Raw genomic sequence first — 18727 nt, 5'->3', positions numbered from 1 at the left:
AATTCTTTAAGAGTACACAATAGAAAAAAATTGAAAGCTCTGCAATTTGAATAGAATATGTTTGTATTGGAATTAACCTTTACCTTCTCTTTGCCACTTTTGTACGATGATGCACTGTATTTAAGGTATTTGTAGTGTTTGTTGTCGTATTTTATATCCTCGGGCGTGAAGGTAAACTGAGAATTGATGTGATTGAAATGTCGATTCTTGTCTTCTTTGTATTTTTTTCCCTCCGCCTCATCACCACCATTTCCACCTTCAACAGTCATCTTATACTTTGCATTCACTGCATTTTGACGATCCATCATTCGCTGTTGCTTCTTAATATCATTTGAATCTGAGAGAAAGATAGGAAAAGAAAGAAAGGAGCTTTCTAAGGTGAAACGTTCATTGCACATTCCCTCAACTTCTTCCCCCACACCACCCACACATACATGCGAGGAACTTTTGAACGAATGCAATTTCCTGTTAATAATTAAAATACTTTATGTACGTAAGTATCTATGGTTGGGAGTTGTATGTAATGTACGTACATAATTTGTTACCCAAAAACCATGAGAAATGTGAAGAAGTGCAAGTTCAACATGGTATTTCTCATTAATACAATTCCCTCTCATTCTCTCGCGTAAAAGGATTTATTCTATATACATATATATGGCAAAAGGTGTACTTGTGGGTTGAACAAGGAGATTTCTCATTCACACTTTTACCGTTCCAAACATGAAAATCATTTACACTTCCTTTGGCATGAATGTAAACATTTTCACACAATGTGCTGGGGAAAATGTTCACTGAAGTACAACCCCACAGAAGAGGAGTAAAAGCAAATTAATTGTAGATGGGATATCTTGCAAAAAAAGCTCTCAACCCATTTTAGCAGTTTAAATTTTTATGCATGAGTTTGCACGCAAATTTTCAAATAAACATAAAATATACGAGATTTCAGGTATAAAAAAATCTCCTGAAAAGCTCTCTTTTGCTTTTATTTTTCAGCCAAACTATCCGGAAGAAAACTAGAATGGACCATTTAATTCTTAGTTGAGAATTTATTTAAGATTGAATTTATTGTACGAAGTTCTTAAAGAATTTTCATTGAGTGCTGTTAAATGGGGTGAATAGAGTGACTTTATTTGTTTGTCTCGGTTATTTATTATTTATTTATTTATTTATTTATTTAAGATATGCCCTGAGTATAAATATATACATATGGAGCTTTTTTTTAATGTTTAAGGACCTTTTCTCAGAAGCTGAAGCTTTACCTTTTATTGACTTTCTTTAAAAGATCTTTAATTTTCTTAATTAAATGATTTTTTTCCAATCATTTAATTATACTTTTCCAATAAAGCTTTTCGTCAATATTTAAAAAAAAAACCTTTGTGTTCATTGTCTCGTAAAAATTTAACATTTTTACCCAAAGTTTCCCTATTTTCCTGGAAATTTTCCAAAAGAAAAACTATCAATTACCTTCATGAATATTTTACATAATTTTGTTTCTTCTATTAATATTCAATACATAATTCATTGGCTCATAAAATATGCTCATATAAGTAGATTTATTCCGCGTGGAAGCTAATAAAATTACTTCCATAAAAATTGTTGAAGAGATAGTGGGAGAAAAAACCTCCAACCAATGAGAAAATTTTTGCATAAATTTATTAAAATGATACATAGTACTCAATATCGAATGCATACTTCCTCCAAGCAAATGAAGCACAAAAAGAATTTTCTTTTGTGAATGGGAAACAAATCAAATTGTCCTTTTCTCTGTGTGATTATGCGATAGCCCCTCAGCATCCAGGAAACTTTTACCAGAGAGAGTTGAAAAAAGATGTTCCAGCGGAAAGAGCAGTGTGTGCAGTGTAAGTACCGAAGAGAAGTCTCCTTTTTTATTGATGCACTCTGAAAAGCTGGAATTGCTTCAGGGAATTGTCCTTGGAGCGGACTAAGAGATAATTCATTTCCTGCATGGGATTGCAAGTTGGGAAATTCAGAATGAGTTTTCTTCCCGTGCAATTTTATTATTTCTGAGATAATTTGAAAAATTCATTTTCAAAAATCATGCTATAAAGTACCTTTTCATCCCTTTTCTCATTTCTTTTTACGTGGATGAGGGTGAGCTTTTTACGTGAGTGGGAGTGTGCTTTTTCGTGTTAAAGGCGAGGGTGTTCTTTTTTTTGTAATATTCACACCACTAAATTCAGTTTATTTCCCACACACACATGGTGGAAGAAAATTCAAAAAGTGAAAAAGAATGAACCATACAGAGAGATATTTTACATCGCGATAATGATCGACATTGCTTCTGTAGCGGATTGTGGAAAACGCATTTTCAACGCTTTTAAGTGTTATAGGAGATATCTTCAGAAGCTTCACAAAGAATAAAGTGCGAAGGAAGATAATCTAAAGGGGATAAATGGAGGAGATTTGTGTTAGCATCTAACGCGGTAAACCTTTATATTCTATTGCGTTGTGTACCACGGAAGAATTGCAAACGCTATGTTTCCGTGGAAATGTTAACTCTATAAGAGCCATTACCATACTATTTGAACATGTAGGTATTTTCCCTCAATTGATATCGATCAATTCCTTTTGCCTCAAATAATTGCAAAATCCTCCAAATGGCAATATATTGAATCACTCGCTCACCATACATGGGATTCTTACCATAACCACATAATGCCATATGCTGAGCATTATGTAGCTTTGCCCTCAATTTCCGGGGGGATAGTCTCGTTTAGCGTGCTTGGGGGAGCATTGGGGTGTGGGGGTGGGACTATCAAATTCATTGAAGCATGACCAACCGCAAGAGTCTGGACGAGGAAGGCAACCCCATGGAAGTATGCTGTCGCATGAATTTATCCACTACTGGCCAACCGGACAAGTTTGTTAACATGACAATTCTCTCCGCATGCACCCAATATACCGCCCCCGCACGTACATATATAGACACAGAGTATAAAACCCATCTTCTCATTCACTTTGCACCATTATTTGTACAACTTACCACGGCACGGACAGAAGCCCTTGCACGCAACTTTGATGGCTGTAGCGTGGATGCAGTTGTGATAGTCCAGACGACATAGCGATGAGTACGTCCGGTTGTCGGAGCCACACATAAATGTGGGTTTCGTCACAGGACATGGCTTGCAATTCCTGAAAATGCATAGTGGATTATTATTAAATTGCCCCGATGTTTATTGATAGTGCAACGGATGGGTAATGCCAGAGCAATTCCTCGTCTCTATTGTAACATTTGTGCGGCACGTGCGATGTAAATTAGTCTAGACTGCACCACTAAATTTTCCTAAATAATTTTCACAAATTATTCCTTGCCAATTTACCTCATTGCCGGGAAATTAAAAATACGCGGGAAAAACAATTTTTATGAATCTTGTTAATTATTTAATATTTAATCTAACTAATTGAAAGTAATTTTCTAACTGAAAAATACATCTGCAGATGTACCAGAGAGCTAAAATGCACATGAGTACAGTATTTAATTTAGCATATGGTGCATTTCGTAGAGTTTGTTGTGTTGAATTTATTATGAGATTTTTGCAACATATAGCTTTTACCATCGATTAAACGAAAAAAAACAACGCCAAACTGACATAGTTTTGTAATTAAAAAAAATGGATAACTCAGATAAAATATGATGTAGGGTTGGTAAGTAAATTTTCATAAATTCATATTAATTTATTATAGCTCCAAAATATTCTTTTAATTTTTTTACTTTCATAAAACACTGACATCGTTTGGTCAGCATAGTTTTGTATTTCATTCATCAGCATGAGAAACGAGTTGTATGACCATGAAATGAAATCACGCATCAAGGATTTATTGCGGAATGACTTTTAGTCCTTTTTATAGTCCATTCGTAAAGGTTTGAGTCCATGGCTTGAGCTATGGGGTGGTTAGTTAAAATATTTATACAAGTTTGACTTACTCTTCGTCTCTTTCCCCAGTTGTCGTGTCGTAGAAAACATCATCATCTTGTGAACTATCCTCTTCAGGATCATCTTGATCCTGCAATTCATCCATGTCTAGATCCAATTTCCTCTTTGCGTCATCATCAGCAGCCAATTTTGTTTTCGTAATTATCTCATCTCTGTAAATTAAAATGAGACCATTCTTAGAGAGTCGTTCGGGGTAACTTTAGAGGCTCTTCTTTTGCTCACTTTTCTCATAACATTCTCCCCTTTTGGGAGCACACAACCCCCGCATGTGTAATGTTTTAACAACCCCCCAAGACACATGCTGTGTGGAGCTCAAAGGGTATACGATATAGTGGTGGGAGCAATGTGTAATGGATTCATGGTATATATGTGCCTTTTATGTGGGAAGTAATTAACAATTCTTAAGATAATTTCTCACATTGTGTCTCTTTGTTCCAAAATTTCTTGGAGCTTTTGAGACAAACACACTGTCTCTCTGTTAAGAGTGCACTCATTCACAAAAATATCCTGTAGCTTTGAGTGATTAATTTAACCATCCTCCTTTCTTTTCCACCAACCAACATCCTTTCCCGAAACAATTTATCCTTCCTCCCTTATATTGCATTGGGAGACAATTGAGTGGAAGATTCTTTCATCACGTCGCAAAGTGTTGCTATATAGTGAAATGGGGGTAAAATCAGGTGATGTCTTTAAAAATTAAGGAGCCATCATTGGTGTGATATTCTTCCAGAAATAACTCACAGAACCCTTCGTAGAAGTAAGAGAACACTTAACTGTGGGAGAGCATATCGTCCCTTCTCTATCAAGACAGATATCTAAATTAATCAAGATATATCTTCTTCTCTCCTCTATCTATATAACAAATTCCGTTTGTATACCGGAAAACAGACGATGGTTTATTGTTTGTTCTTGGTGACGAGTAGACTGAAAATGTTGATGAAAAGCTCCTTATGTATTACTCAAACTTCAATTTAATGACTCCCAATTCCCAACAATTCTGTGGCAAAGAACACAAGCTTAAAATTCATTGAAGCACGAAAGAGATAAACAATATTTTCTCAGAGAAATTATGTTGAGTACTCAGCAAAACAAACCAAGTAACAAAATATTAATTAATTATGAAATTTTCAAATGAGACATATTCTTTACAATAAATGAATGATTGCATTCATGCTTATTTTATGCGATGTAATCATAACTTGGGTCAGAGAGGGAGAATAATTAATTAAGGGAAAATACAATAAACATTGAATATTCCATTGAATGGAGACAAAATGTGATTTTGTAGCTGTAAGCTTGTAAAGTTATAACAGCAAAAATATTTGTTACAATGTAATTTGAACCCTTTTTGAGTTCTTACTTTGTAACAATTTCTTAGAACATTTTCCGCTCTATTTCTTCTTGTTCAATCTATGATATTTCGGAGCTTTCTTCTTGAAATTCTTGCATAACTAAATCTGCTACTTTCCTAAATAGGGAGCTTCCTAGTAATTGACCTAGATTCAATCATCCTTCCTGGAATTTTTCGTGAAAATGTTGAATATTTCAGAGAATTTGACTATTATTATTCCTCCGTCCATTCTTGCATAAAATAATATAATGATTCTGATGTAACATTCAGTGAAGACATCAAATAGATGTGAAAGCTCAAGTGAAAGCTCTTCCAATAACATATACATATATTTGACGTCAGAGCTTTCAATATGTGTGTACAAAGAGCAGTTAGTTGTGAAAATCGACAGAGTTGTGGATTAGAAAGGAATTTATTGTTGGAAGAGTGATTGAGGGTTATTTCCGAACCAAGATTGGTAACCATCATTCTGTGGGATTCATCACATGTCCTCTCTAGAGACAACATGGGACTCCAATATTAATCCAAGTGCTTGACAATAATATTTGGATGTCTTGTATTCAAGTTTGTATACTCTCTCTCTCACTTTATGTACAAATGAATTCTTTGATGAATGGCATATACCCTGAGTAATTGAATTTCTCCATATAACTATGTATGTACATGCGGAGTTAATTAATTGAATTCTGAAATTCTCTCAAATTTGTAAGATATTTAATTGAAAATATGTGTGTACACTATAACCTAATGGAACAGGTTGACAAAGTCTTTATTCTATAATTCAATAATTTGTATTATGTTCTTTTACTCTGAAACATATAATTCTATTCTCAAAAATTCATTTTTCAAATAAAACACGAAAAATGTGGGTTAAAAAATACCTCAAATAAATCTTAAATGATTTATAACACACAAAAAAATAATATAAGAAAGCTTTTGCATACATCATCCGTGTGCAAACATAAATTATTTTCACGTAGTCATGTATTTAAAAGTAATCTCTGGCAAGTTTACAAACTCTCAAGTCACGCTTCCCCACCAAAGTGGGAAGTATCTCATTATGTCTCGGAGTTTCGCATTTTCAAAGCACAACATGAGATAATGAAAGAAATTATGATTTGATGATCGAGAAAATTTTTGGCTACATCCCCTTGCAAGCCATAATGCCGTAAATCGTGTGAAAATTTTAAGTTTTGAGCTTTTGGAATTCGTGCCAAAATCCACAAGGATTTGGCTACAAACTTTGAAAATGCAAAATTCAATTTGAATCCACATTTTGCAGAATGGTGAAAATGTTACTTAAGAAAATTCGTGAAATATTAAATTGAAGAATAAACTCTCTATAAAAAATGAGTTTAATAATAAATTTTATTCTAGACTTATTCTAAATTCAATTTCCGTATTCAAGGAATTATTTATTTAAAAATTCTTTGGTTTCCCCTAATTCCTCCCCGCTGCGGAAACATAGGAAATGTAATAAAAGCTCCTTGAAACACATTAGGAGTACTTGGGGGTAAATTACCGACATTCATCTAAATTAATTTCTTACATCTCGTTACATTTTTCACGTGTAAACGCTGAGAGAGCTTTTGTTTATCTTTTGCATCAGATTTCATCTCTCACCTGGGGCTCCTTCATCTAAGCATTGATGCTTTGAAATTATTCATATATGATATTCACTTGAGTCTTGAAACTTGAAATCTCTATGGTTTTATTATCCTTTGAGGAGCTTTTATACATCATGCTTCAGTGAAAAGCTCCGATTGTATGGAAATTTTGCCTGCAGAAAAATATATTTTACAGATGAACATTTTCAACGTATCATACGTACATACGTACATGTATGTAGCAGCGTATGTGAAAGTTTAATTGATATGAATTCACATTTTACTATCACATTTTGAATTCTCCATTTGTCCCCGGGGGGAAGTAAAACATAAATTATTTCCCAATTGTTCGTACCAGTTCAGATTGTAATTTTCATGATTGCGTTGGGATAGAGGGAAGGAGTTGAGGTGGTTTCTATGTTGTACCTACATATTTCTTTATTTTGTTATAAAACTAATCGATTTATCTTTTACCTGTTCCGATGGAGTTCCTTCTTTGAAACACAAACTGCTGTGTATGCGTCCTCTAGCAGGCAAAGTTCCTTCTTCTTGCAATTAAGTGGTCGACACAAATCACCTATAAAGCACAAAGAAAGATTGTAAAGAGAAAGGTAAATAAGATATATTCGGGAGACTCTCGGTGTGACTATATGGTCTTTTCACGTTGAATTTATCGTTTACGTGGCCCAGTGACATGAAAAACGTGATGTTCTTATAATGCCAAAAAGGAACCACACAGAGAAAGGATAAGGGGAGCTTTTTGAAATCAAGCGCTTGCACGACACACGTGTTATTCCTTCTTAAATATTTTTCATGTCAATATTGAGCAAAATAACTCGATGAATCACAAAAGCTCTTTATAAAAAACTTCAAAAATTTATTTTTTAATTCTTTTGCTTTTAAAAATTCTTAGAAAGCTTATAAATAATTAGAATAAAAATTAGTTCTTTTTAACCGTTTGAATTACTCAAATATTTTCCTTGAATTTATTTTCATGCCCTTAAAAGAAATTGAAGAAAATTCTTTAGAATTCTTTTATACCGCAGGAGAGTTGGCAATTTTCCCAAAAAACAAAAAAAAAAAACAAAATGCGGGACTTTTTGGCCGCGAGAAAAACACCAGAGAAAGAGAGAGAAAACAATAAATTGGAATCAACTTTGAAATGGAATTTTATTACATTTTTCGTTCGAGAAAGTAGCTTATATCATCGCAATATTTATCCAATATTTTTTTGCCGCCAATATACTGAAGGCAGCATAAATTGGCTCGTTTCCATTGCTTTTTTTTTCATGATACATATATAATATTGGTGGGCTGTTTTTAGAAGACTCACCCGGGCAAAGAGAGGTAGGATAAAATAAATTTATACTTCAATACATTAAAAATTTATAAAGGGAATTGAATTTATTGACATAGGGATGAATTCAACAAAACAAATTAGAGAAAAAAAAACAAACACGTGCCTACATAACGAGCCATTTACCTGTATATTTTCATGATGTTTTTACGACATTATTCAGATACATAATAGATAAATTATTGGAAATTTTCTTTAAAGAATTTCCTTAACATATAAATTTGAAAAAAAATGTTCGTTTTTTGTTGTGTTGAAAAAATTCAAAATAAATAGCATTAATAAAGTGAGTTATATTATAAACTTAAATATATAATATAGGCTGTCCTTTACCATTAAATGGGAGCTTTTATTCAGATCCCAATTAAAACCTGCGGTATCAGTTTGTCTTTTTTTTTAGTCAGGCTAATTAAACGTCTGTCAAAGAGCTTGGAAAGTCAAATTGACCAATTTACAATAATGCAAAATAAGTAAATTTTCCATTTTAAAAATTTGCGATTAGTAAAAAAATGGTTATTCATTTAAATTTTATTTATTCATTAGCTTTAATTGTGATTCATTTGAAAGCTCTTGAATTTCACAAAGCTCTCTAAAAGCATTTATGGAGTATTTTTCTTTCAAATAAATCAATTTGATAAAATGATGGAAAATGCTTTTAATAACTCACTCGATGGATCGTGTATCCACTTCTTTTTCTCTGGTGTGGGTTTCTGTATTGATGATTTGTCATCCTGAAACGAGATGAAAGAAAATTTAATAGATTTTCCTCTCATTCTTCGTCTCGTGTCAAAGCTCTCTTCGCCCTGACAGAAAAAAAAAATATCAATTAATGGTAAAAGATGAGAAAATTTTTGTGGGGGCGATGCCATTTGGTCAATGCATTTTTCCATCAATCAGAGTGGTGAGGAACAAAATGAAAATTGTTGCACATGGCATTTTTGGAATGCCGAAATGAGAAAGAATTCATTTTTGATGGCTTTTCCACCGTTCAAACTTTGAACAGCAGAGCATCCCTGAACATAACTGAAAAGTTGCAATATTAAAGTGACAAGCGGTAAAACATTCATCCCTATCGCCCCGTAGGAAGAGGGAAGCTTTCGAGTCCATAAACTACATAAATTGTATGGGAATATGTGAAGCGAGTTGATCTCAACAATATTCAATGAATATGTTGGGCGATGGGTGGAATGGGGTGCACGTTAGGAGTTCTCTATAGTGAGAATATTCTCTGTGAGCCATGTAGAAATAAGGGAGGGTATGCCTTTTGGCACAGCGAGTGGTATATAAGGAAGGAGAAGCAATTTCAGGCAAAGCAGGAAGAATATTTTTGTGAAATACACTTGAATACATACAATTGGTATCTAAGCCTCCCCATTCCTCACAAAAACGTTCAATATCGCGAATGTAAGTGCATGTGTGGTGCGCTATGAAATTTTATTATTAAAAGTTTTATTGAATTTTTTTTCTGCCAAAAGCTCGCTCCTATATGGCAAGGCTGTACTGTGCCACCTCTCATAGATTGTCTGCTGGTTTTATTGCCTGTACGCCATCATCTATGGGCGACATCATCAAGTTGAAAGCACCCCCATCCCAAAATAGTGAAAATGAGGAGCGCGGGATGAGACGAGACAGAAGCCCATATACTTTTGATAAAAGGAAGAAAATGCCAGTCAAGTGTCAAAGATGACAGCCTAAGCATCGTGGATTGCAATCTCAAAGAGAAAGGGGTTTTAGTAATTAATTCTTGTGTGTAATTAATTTACAAATTGAACAACTTCCAGCCCACACTTTCACACACAGACACACACTCATAGGAGTCCTAATGAAACTAATTTCACTTCTGGTATCTTCATGCATATGAGGCATTATGTTGTTCATAGGGAGAGAGCAGAGAGAGAAAATGGGTACTTTTACCACCCCTATCGATCCTTTCATATAAGTAAGGCAACAACATAATGGTGCACGACAAATTTTCAAGCCTTTCCCATATCCCACCCACCCACCACTACCATCAGTCCTTCACTATCAACATGCCACTATCGTTGAACGAGCCTGTTTCCCTTAACAATAACACGTTGTATTCACATTTAGCACATTGAGATAGGACGTTGTATGTTTAGAAGAGTGTGTTATCTGAATAATCACTATTAGCTCCAAATATAGGTAGGTAGGTACCCATCCAATAGGGGCGAAAGGATGGCAGATTATGGCACATTTTCCAAACATCCAAATCATGCATCATCATCGAATTATCATATTTGTTCATTTGAAGGCACTCCATGAAGGGTTCTCCCACATTTTACGCACACACCGCAGAGCTTTTTAAAGGGGTGCGAGAGAAGCTTTTTCAAGTTACCCTTTCATATACATACATATTTCTTTTATATATATAATATAAAGTACATAATTACAGGGAATTGACATGAAATTCCTAAACATCCCCGAGGGTTAAAAGATACAAGAACCAGCAATTTAATTAGTTGGTATTCCACATTTCCACAGTAATGAGACATTCTCTTAGAGACTAACATATCTAGTTTACCAAAAGGAGTTTCTTAATTTCGTACAAATTCTTTATGAGGGTTGTTTAGAAACATCTCAAAGAAGCTCTTAAGTTGGGTAAGAGAGGAGAATTCTACATTTCAATTTTCCAAGAAGTTCCTCACTTTGCATTTGCTAATTGATTCCTTTTTGTATACCTTACTTCCTTAACAGTTCTTCTTGATTGTCTTCAGATGAACCCACAAGGACAAAGAGGCCAATATAATATAGGTTTATTTTTTACTTTGTAATTGCCCCACCCTAGAGGAAAGACCGGAGAAGAGCTAAACCAATGAAGCTAGGAAAATTATTTATTTACCCAATTCCATTATTAAGGATAATGGATAGGTAAATACCACGAAGAGAAATATGAGCCAAACTGGGCTTAATCGAATATTCTTTCATATAAACCACGCTACCTTACAAGAAAAAAATCCACCCTAATTCCATTGATTTTTCCTCCGATGAATGTTTACTGAGAATCTGTGCTGTTTTGGAAGATCCCTGAGAGATTTTTTTTGGTCCTTGGTATATTCGTGAATTGATATTTATTTCATAATATTGAATAAATGGCTGAAAGCCCTCCCGGGGGTGGAGGCGAGACAAATTCGTATACGAAAAATGTTGTTTATACGAAAATCTTTTAAAGGATGAGGATTAAGGTGTGGAATTTTTTTTGCCAAGGTATAAAAATCCATTTAATAAAATATGAATGCGTCCTCTTTGCCATAAGCTTCTTATACACACATATATGCTGCGGGGGAGGCTTAGTTCTCGCAACATTTTTCTTCGGCACATTTAGTTTTTGGGGAAAACGTGAGAGAATTGCAAACAAATTGCTGGGGGACTGCCAAGCTAATCAATAAGACACACGGGGTATGTGTGAAAGAAACATTATTTCGTGTGGGAGTCCGGAGGATGGGGTGCTTAATGGGTGGGAAAGGGATAAGCTTCTGATAAATATCAACACATGAAGGGGAGTTTGAATATTGATCAATCTCAGAGAAAATGTGTGTGTATGACAAGAAAGTGGCGCAAAAGAAGGCAACATGGGTGGGTATTACGAAGAGAGAAAAACTACCCCCAATTTATTAGGGCATTTTGGAGTATCTGGGAAACTCTCGACAGTTAAGTGAATTATATATGACACACACTATATAGCGCACCTCTTGCGGAACCTCTAACGTGGGGCCGTTTAACAGGGTTTAATGAAATATGCGCCAGATGTAACCCCTCACTTTGTACTATATAATATGCGGGAACTATGTATCCATATATCCATTTATATGTTGAGAAATAATGTACTCTCTACCGAGTATTTGATGCGCTTGGTTATGATGTTACACGTAGGTACATATAGGTATGTAAGTATGTAGATAGCTACTGTGGGTGTTTATTCGGTCATTGCTGTGTCCTCAAAATGAGTTGGGCTTTGGCAACTGACACCTTTTGGGGCATCACCACCCCGAAGGTATGTTGTCGCAGGACACGTCGTGTTGGTATTACTAAAATATCCTGGGAATGCCAGGTGCTCTACTCTAATCACGAAGGGAGCAGCACAAAATGGAAAATTGTTTGACCCCAAAATTTGATGGGGACCAAGCTGAAATCCATCACTTTCCATAAACACACACACATCGCAGCGATTTTCTGCGAACGTAAACTCGATGGATATCACCAATAAAATTTATCGTCATTGAACAGTGTTTGGAGATATCTTTTTAGCTCTTTCCTCTTCATTGAACGTATGGCATATTATCAGTTTTAGCACATTTTTCTTGCTTCCACGGTGACACTCCTCCGTAACATTTATCGATAAATAAAATTGTATGTGTAGTGTAGTCACATTGAGAATCCCCATATATAGATAAAAAGCTTTATATATAGAAAGCTTTCTGTGAAAAAAGGAAGAAATAAAGAGAAATTTCTACGATGGAAACTCAATGAAAAATCTTTTTTCCCTCCCACCATAATTAGGGAGTTTTTGTTAGTTGACTTTGCCCGAGCACTTAATAAATTGGAGCTAAAGTTTCCTTCCGATGCCTTTTTCTATTTTTGTGCAAAGAAGTGTGCAAAATGTAAAACAACAATGGGTTGAAGGAAAAGTTTGCACACGGGCAACATCCCAAATCCCCTGTGCAACCAACCATTCCCACGAAAGAGGATGAAGAGAGCTTTCACAGTCTGGAATTGGATTATAAATAATTGAGGAGATGTATAGTCGAAAATTAGGTAGGGCCGCGTGACTTAATTTTCGCGGGGAGGAAGTCAATTTTTATTACATGGAAAACCTGTCGCTTCACATTAAGATGCAGGTAGAAGTGGAAAATTACTTCTTCAAGAGAATTTTAATGTCCTGACAAATTTTATTTTGCAATGAAAAATAAATTTCATTAATAACAGACGACAAGCGAGTGACCTAAGAATAGCACAAGTTGAAGCTTCAAGCGCAAAAATGTATAATTTATAAGAAAAAAAATCAAGAATTCTCATCTAAGAGAGCTTTTTGACCCTCGCATTTGAAAAATAATATTTCTAAATTCTTTTTGATTTTTACTACCACTGTAGCTCTATGAAATTTCACTTTAAACCATATAATAGACTTATCACACTTTTAGTTTTAATTTACATCAAAGCATCGTCATAATTAAAATAATTTTACTGTATTAAAGTTTAGAAACTTTTATGCTTCTGGCAGTTTTAATGTTTGTTGTGGTTAACTCATTTTGTATTTAAATGGATGAATGCAACGGATGTGTGGGTGCGCTTTATCACCATAGCGTTGTTTCAGACCCTAAATGTATAGAATCTTTGAAGAGAAATAAATGAATTAAATATTTGCTTTTATCTAATTTATTTTAACCATTTTCCATCGTTAAAAAAACAATAAATATGCATTTTTCCATAAATAAATACAGCACTAATGGAATAAATTTATTAAAACATAATTAACCCAAGGATGAGATTTACATACTTGCTACTTCTTCATGAAGTGCATCCTGTGGTTAACCACTCTAATACACATTATGAATCTCATCAACCTACATAATTTTGCATGAGAAATCCATTCTAATGAAGAACAAGATTGTTATACAATCTTCTAAGCAGCTTAGATGTTAAGGACTTATTAAAAATTTCACAATTAAAAAATATATTTTAAAAATTTCTTAGAAAAGAGATTTAAATGTTTGCACGAAAACTTAAAAATAAAAACTTAAAAGCTCAAAGGAAAAATGAACAAAACCATTTTATGTAGGTTTCCTGTTGTCGGATGTTTTTTTTCGTTGGGGAGGAATATCTTGGATTTTGTGCGGGATGAAAGAGGGAGCACCTAAACAATTGAATAGGAAACAGCACAAAAAGCCACACAGCCGCTATTTATGGGCACTCAAGGAGGAAAAATCAATTTTTCCAATACACGGAGAGAATATTGTGTTACATCACATAACGTGAAATAGTCTTGAAACACAAGATTCAGTCTTTTTCGGCATAACCCCCCTTACACCCACACACGTACATATAGATAGATGCTTCCGGTGCGGAAAAAAGCGCGCGTTCCGCATGTCAACACGGTGAGTCCCATATTTCATATTTATTTTCCATTTGTTTTCCTTCAAAAGGATGTCATTTATATTTCCCAAAGTATGACAAGAGGATGGAAAATTATTATGTATCTAGTCCCTTTCGCATAGAATTTTCCGCGTATGTTGATTTACTCCTTGATGGAGTATATTGTAAAATACGGAAAAAAGAAAAGAAGAAAGTATTCTTGCCTTGGAGTGCCTGGTATTTCCTCCTTCCGAACGTGCTTTGGTGCAAAATGTTGAAAGGAAGTTTCCGCAGAAATTCGAAGGTACAATATACATACATAATAGAATAACCAAATTAATTTCCGGCAGAGTTCAAACTCAATGCGGGTTTGGCACAGGGGGTGTGGGTAATTCAATTTTACTCGGGCAGATTGTTTGTGTGAATTAATGAAAAATCCCTATCACTCACAGACCAAATCATACAGAACGTGTAAACAATAAGCCATTGGGGGTTCATCAATTGATTTCAAGCACACCAAAAGCTTTTCCATTATCACGATAATAAGTTATGCGCACCATGGATATATAGCCATGAAATTCATCGATGTATGTTCCTATATCTGGTTAATTCGGTTAAAGCTCTGTTTACTATTTTTCTTGCAATTCTGTTGATTCATGTTTCGCAAATTTCAACACCACAAACTTTTTATATATAGGTATGTATGTAGTATTAGGGTGTGGATGGTATACATCCTGGCAAGAAGTAACAAAAAAATCGTGTTGAGGAAATTGAGAAAGTTTTTGCTGCAGGATTAGAATTTTCATTTCCCATTTGCCATGGGTTGACGTTTACTATCCAGACGCAGATCCTATCGTTTCCTTTTGCGGTAAAGATGAGTTGTGCGATAGTTCATGAGATTCATTTTTTTCCTTCAACTCAATGGATTTATTTTAAGGAGAGAATGGGAGCAATGTGTTCAACAGAGCTATAATTTTTTAGTTCTTTATAGCCTTAAAAGGCGTTAAATCTATTAGTTTATTCGACTGTTGGAGAACTTAAAATGAGATTTAATGTCTTTTTTCTGGTGCAAAAATATAATAGGATGATATTATATTTTTTAACATAAATTTTATGATAAGTGTTATGCGAAATTTTCTTTATGAAATCTTTTAATATAATTTCCACAAACTTGTTTCGATTTTATATAGTTTTTTCTTCTAATTACTTAAAGAAAAAATATTCTATTTGTGACTCTAAGGAAAATTTTCTAATAATATCGAGCAGATGACAAAATCCAAATGTCTTTGGTAGTGATAGAATGAATATAAATTTCATAAAATATTTTCCAGTGATGGACATGACAAAATATAAGCCCTCCTATATTAGCAAGGGGGGGGGGTGTAAATTTGTGTGGTGATATATCAATCATTGTCATTTATACTAGAAATAGGTTATATAGTCCACTCTATTCTGAATATTTTTATTAAAATAGCCTCCATATATATGGATTTCACATTTACCTCAGAAAAGCCCTCCTATATAGAGCTTTTCCATCAAAGTTTTTTTTTTTTCATAACACTGCTAATCCCATTGCAGAAGAATTTTCCACATGGAAAAATGAAGATTTTTTTTGTTATATCCCAGGGAAAGAATCAATAATCGAAAGAGGAGGAAAAACCACAATTTTTGCGAGGGGATTTTATACGCACATTTTGTAATTTAATTTCAAATTCCCAAAGTTTGGATTCAATTTATTTCAATTAAAGAGAATGGAAAAATTTTTGCCTCATGCCAAAGTCTCAGGAAATTCCTTTCGGAAGATGTATACCATAAATTTGTGGAAGTTGGATGGGATTACGGGAGAATTATCTCGTAAAATTTTAATATTTCTCACATATAATTTTGTTCCAGAAAATAAATCTCTCGTTGTACCACTTTTGGCCAAAAATTTTGCTTTTTTGTTTGAAATATGAATTATTCAGTGGAACACATACGTGGGATCTACATATATTTATATGTTTTGTATGAAAAGTTAGATTAGTAAAGTCGCGGGTGGATTTACTTATGTAGGAGACATCGTGTAATGGACAGTTATGTGCCATAGCTAAAATTAGTACTTTACATGCAAGGAAATAAATACATAATCTCTGATTAAGTTAGTATAACTGAGGATACTTTGGCGTAGGAGTTAGTCAGTTTGTATTAAAAAAATTTTCCAACCTTCCCCTGACCTGGAAAATGCGGTAGTAACAAACATTCTAGACAAAATTATAATTTTAGGAAATTCTCTGCATCATAAACCGTAATTTTATGGGCTTTTTCGAGGATCATGTATGAGTAGCTGTACCCTAAACTTCCTAACTCCCCTAAAAAATAATGAAAATATCCTAATATAAATTGAAAATTAATTAAACAATTAAATGATTTAATATCCTACTGTGAACTGCATTGATTTCTCTAAAATTTAGTACATACCTGCCCACATAAATCAATTAATTCTATTAAATTGTCCAAAAATATGCAAAATTATTATTAATTTATACAGTATTGCTACATATAAAGTTAATAACACTATAAATTGGTAATTTATAATGATTTATAAATGGTTGTTGATTGAGATTAGTTCCCGGAAAATTAATATAATTTTTGTGTTATTAATCCACTAACTAGCAAAATACTGTGATTATTGGCGACATTGGTAACCCTAATTTCTGCATTATTGATGTAATTTTGGTGCAATAAAATGTTCTGGAAAATTACCTAAATTAAGACCTCATTAGATGTCTTTATGTGAAAGCATAACTTTAAGTTATTTTGCATTTTTTTCTCCAAGAAGAAAAAAAATCCTTATTTGCCTTATTCCTAATGCAATTTAATGTCGATTATGTACACACAATCAGCAAGAAACTTTTGTAGAAATATATACAATACTAAACAAGCACACTGAATAATTTAATAGGAGGAGCATTGTTGAAGGCAAAAGAAAGATAAAAATGCTTATGGCTTTTATGTGTGTGTCTCGTTGGGAAAAAAAAAGCCTCTCTGCAAGAGCTTGAAAGCTCAACACTTGAACATCCCATTGCAATACAAAATATCCCCCATTCTATCTCTTTATTCCCCTCTTTTATATCGCATGCATTTAATATTCAACACAAAGTTTCCAACTATGTATCCAAAATGGGAAGTTTTGTAACGAGAGATCGGAAGCTCTTGGGAAATTGATACCATGGCAAATGAATTTAATTATCCAATTGAATTCAAATGTACATTTTGATGCTACAACGCTCCATATATTCAACTTGTACGCATTATAAGGGAAATCCTCTATGGATTTTTGGCTGGTTTTTGGGCAATGGGGTGGCGGAAGAAAAAGGGGTTTATGTGTGTGTATGTTGCCACAGAAAAAACCCCGAGAAATTTGCATACTGAAATCGAAATGAAGGTTAGTAGAAAAAGTCTGTGGGTGGACATTTTCATTTTGTACATATTTTATTTTCCATCCCTCATACACACGGGATCCGTGATGTTTTTTGGGGCGGTGCAAATGGTTGTTATGTAATTAGCAAATTGGGCACACGATGTGTCATATTTCCGGAAATTGGCGCACATAAAAATACATACATATACAGAATACACAGAGCGACAGCAATAAAATTTAATTAATGAAAACAAATATTGACTTAAAACTGGTAATCTTTCACATCCGCCAGGGCATGAGCACAATATAAAGTGGAAGCAATTAAAAATACATATAAAAAGCCAAATATTTCTCTCTATTTTTTCGCTTCAGCTGCATATTAATCTGGAATGTATATAGATATAGAATGGGGGTGGTGGTTTGTGTTTTTGAAACTTAATGGGATATAAACATTTTTTTTGGGATTTTAATTGAAATTGTTGACATCATTTTAATGCAGAAAATAACAGAAGAGATTACATTTAGGCCAAACGATGCGAAATTTATGGCGAAGCCTTTTCTAGGCAACTTTTATGTTGCACTGCTTCGCCTCTAATTTTTTTATCATACAAACTATATATGAAACTACATACTTTTCTTCTTTTTACTAGAACTCGGGGCAGTTAGAGAGATCTTTAAACTTCATGATGGACATATTTTTTGCAAAAACATAAACTTTGGATGTTTTTATTAAAATGTCAGTCTGAAATGATTATCTCAGAAATATGCAAAATTCATGCCACACTTTCTAGACAAAGAACGAAACCTCTGCAAATAGCTGTGGAGGAGTACGGGGAGAGCTTCTACCATAAAGTTTTCTGGCCCAACTTGGGTGTACACACTCTGTGAAGGAAAAAATAGAGGCGCCACACAATAGAAGAAGCTATATGGAAGGAAATTATTATCCTGGTGGGAAGTATAATATTTCCG

The 18727-nt window shown here is 34.0% G+C and overlaps 1 protein-coding gene across 1 annotated transcript in view; it reads right to left on the bottom strand.

The window, feature by feature from the left end:
- LOC129786822 (proteoglycan Cow) overlaps positions 1-18727 on the bottom strand; it is a 40803-nt gene that overhangs the window by 7553 nt on the left and 14523 nt on the right. Inside the window, exons 2-6 of the mRNA XM_055822066.1 lie at positions 8936-8999; positions 7389-7491; positions 3947-4108; positions 3005-3153; positions 84-337 (exon numbers count right to left, since the gene is read on the bottom strand). Coding sequence (XP_055678041.1) covers positions 84-337; positions 3005-3153; positions 3947-4108; positions 7389-7491; positions 8936-8999 — 732 coding nt within the window. The remainder of the gene's footprint in view (positions 1-83; positions 338-3004; positions 3154-3946; positions 4109-7388; positions 7492-8935; positions 9000-18727) is intronic.

This window comes from Lutzomyia longipalpis, chromosome 1, assembly GCF_024334085.1.
Source record: "Lutzomyia longipalpis isolate SR_M1_2022 chromosome 1, ASM2433408v1".
Lineage (NCBI taxonomy): Eukaryota > Metazoa > Arthropoda > Insecta > Diptera > Psychodidae > Lutzomyia > Lutzomyia longipalpis.
The sequence above is the reverse complement of the archived record's forward strand: the minus strand, read 5'-3'. Positions and strand labels throughout refer to the sequence as shown.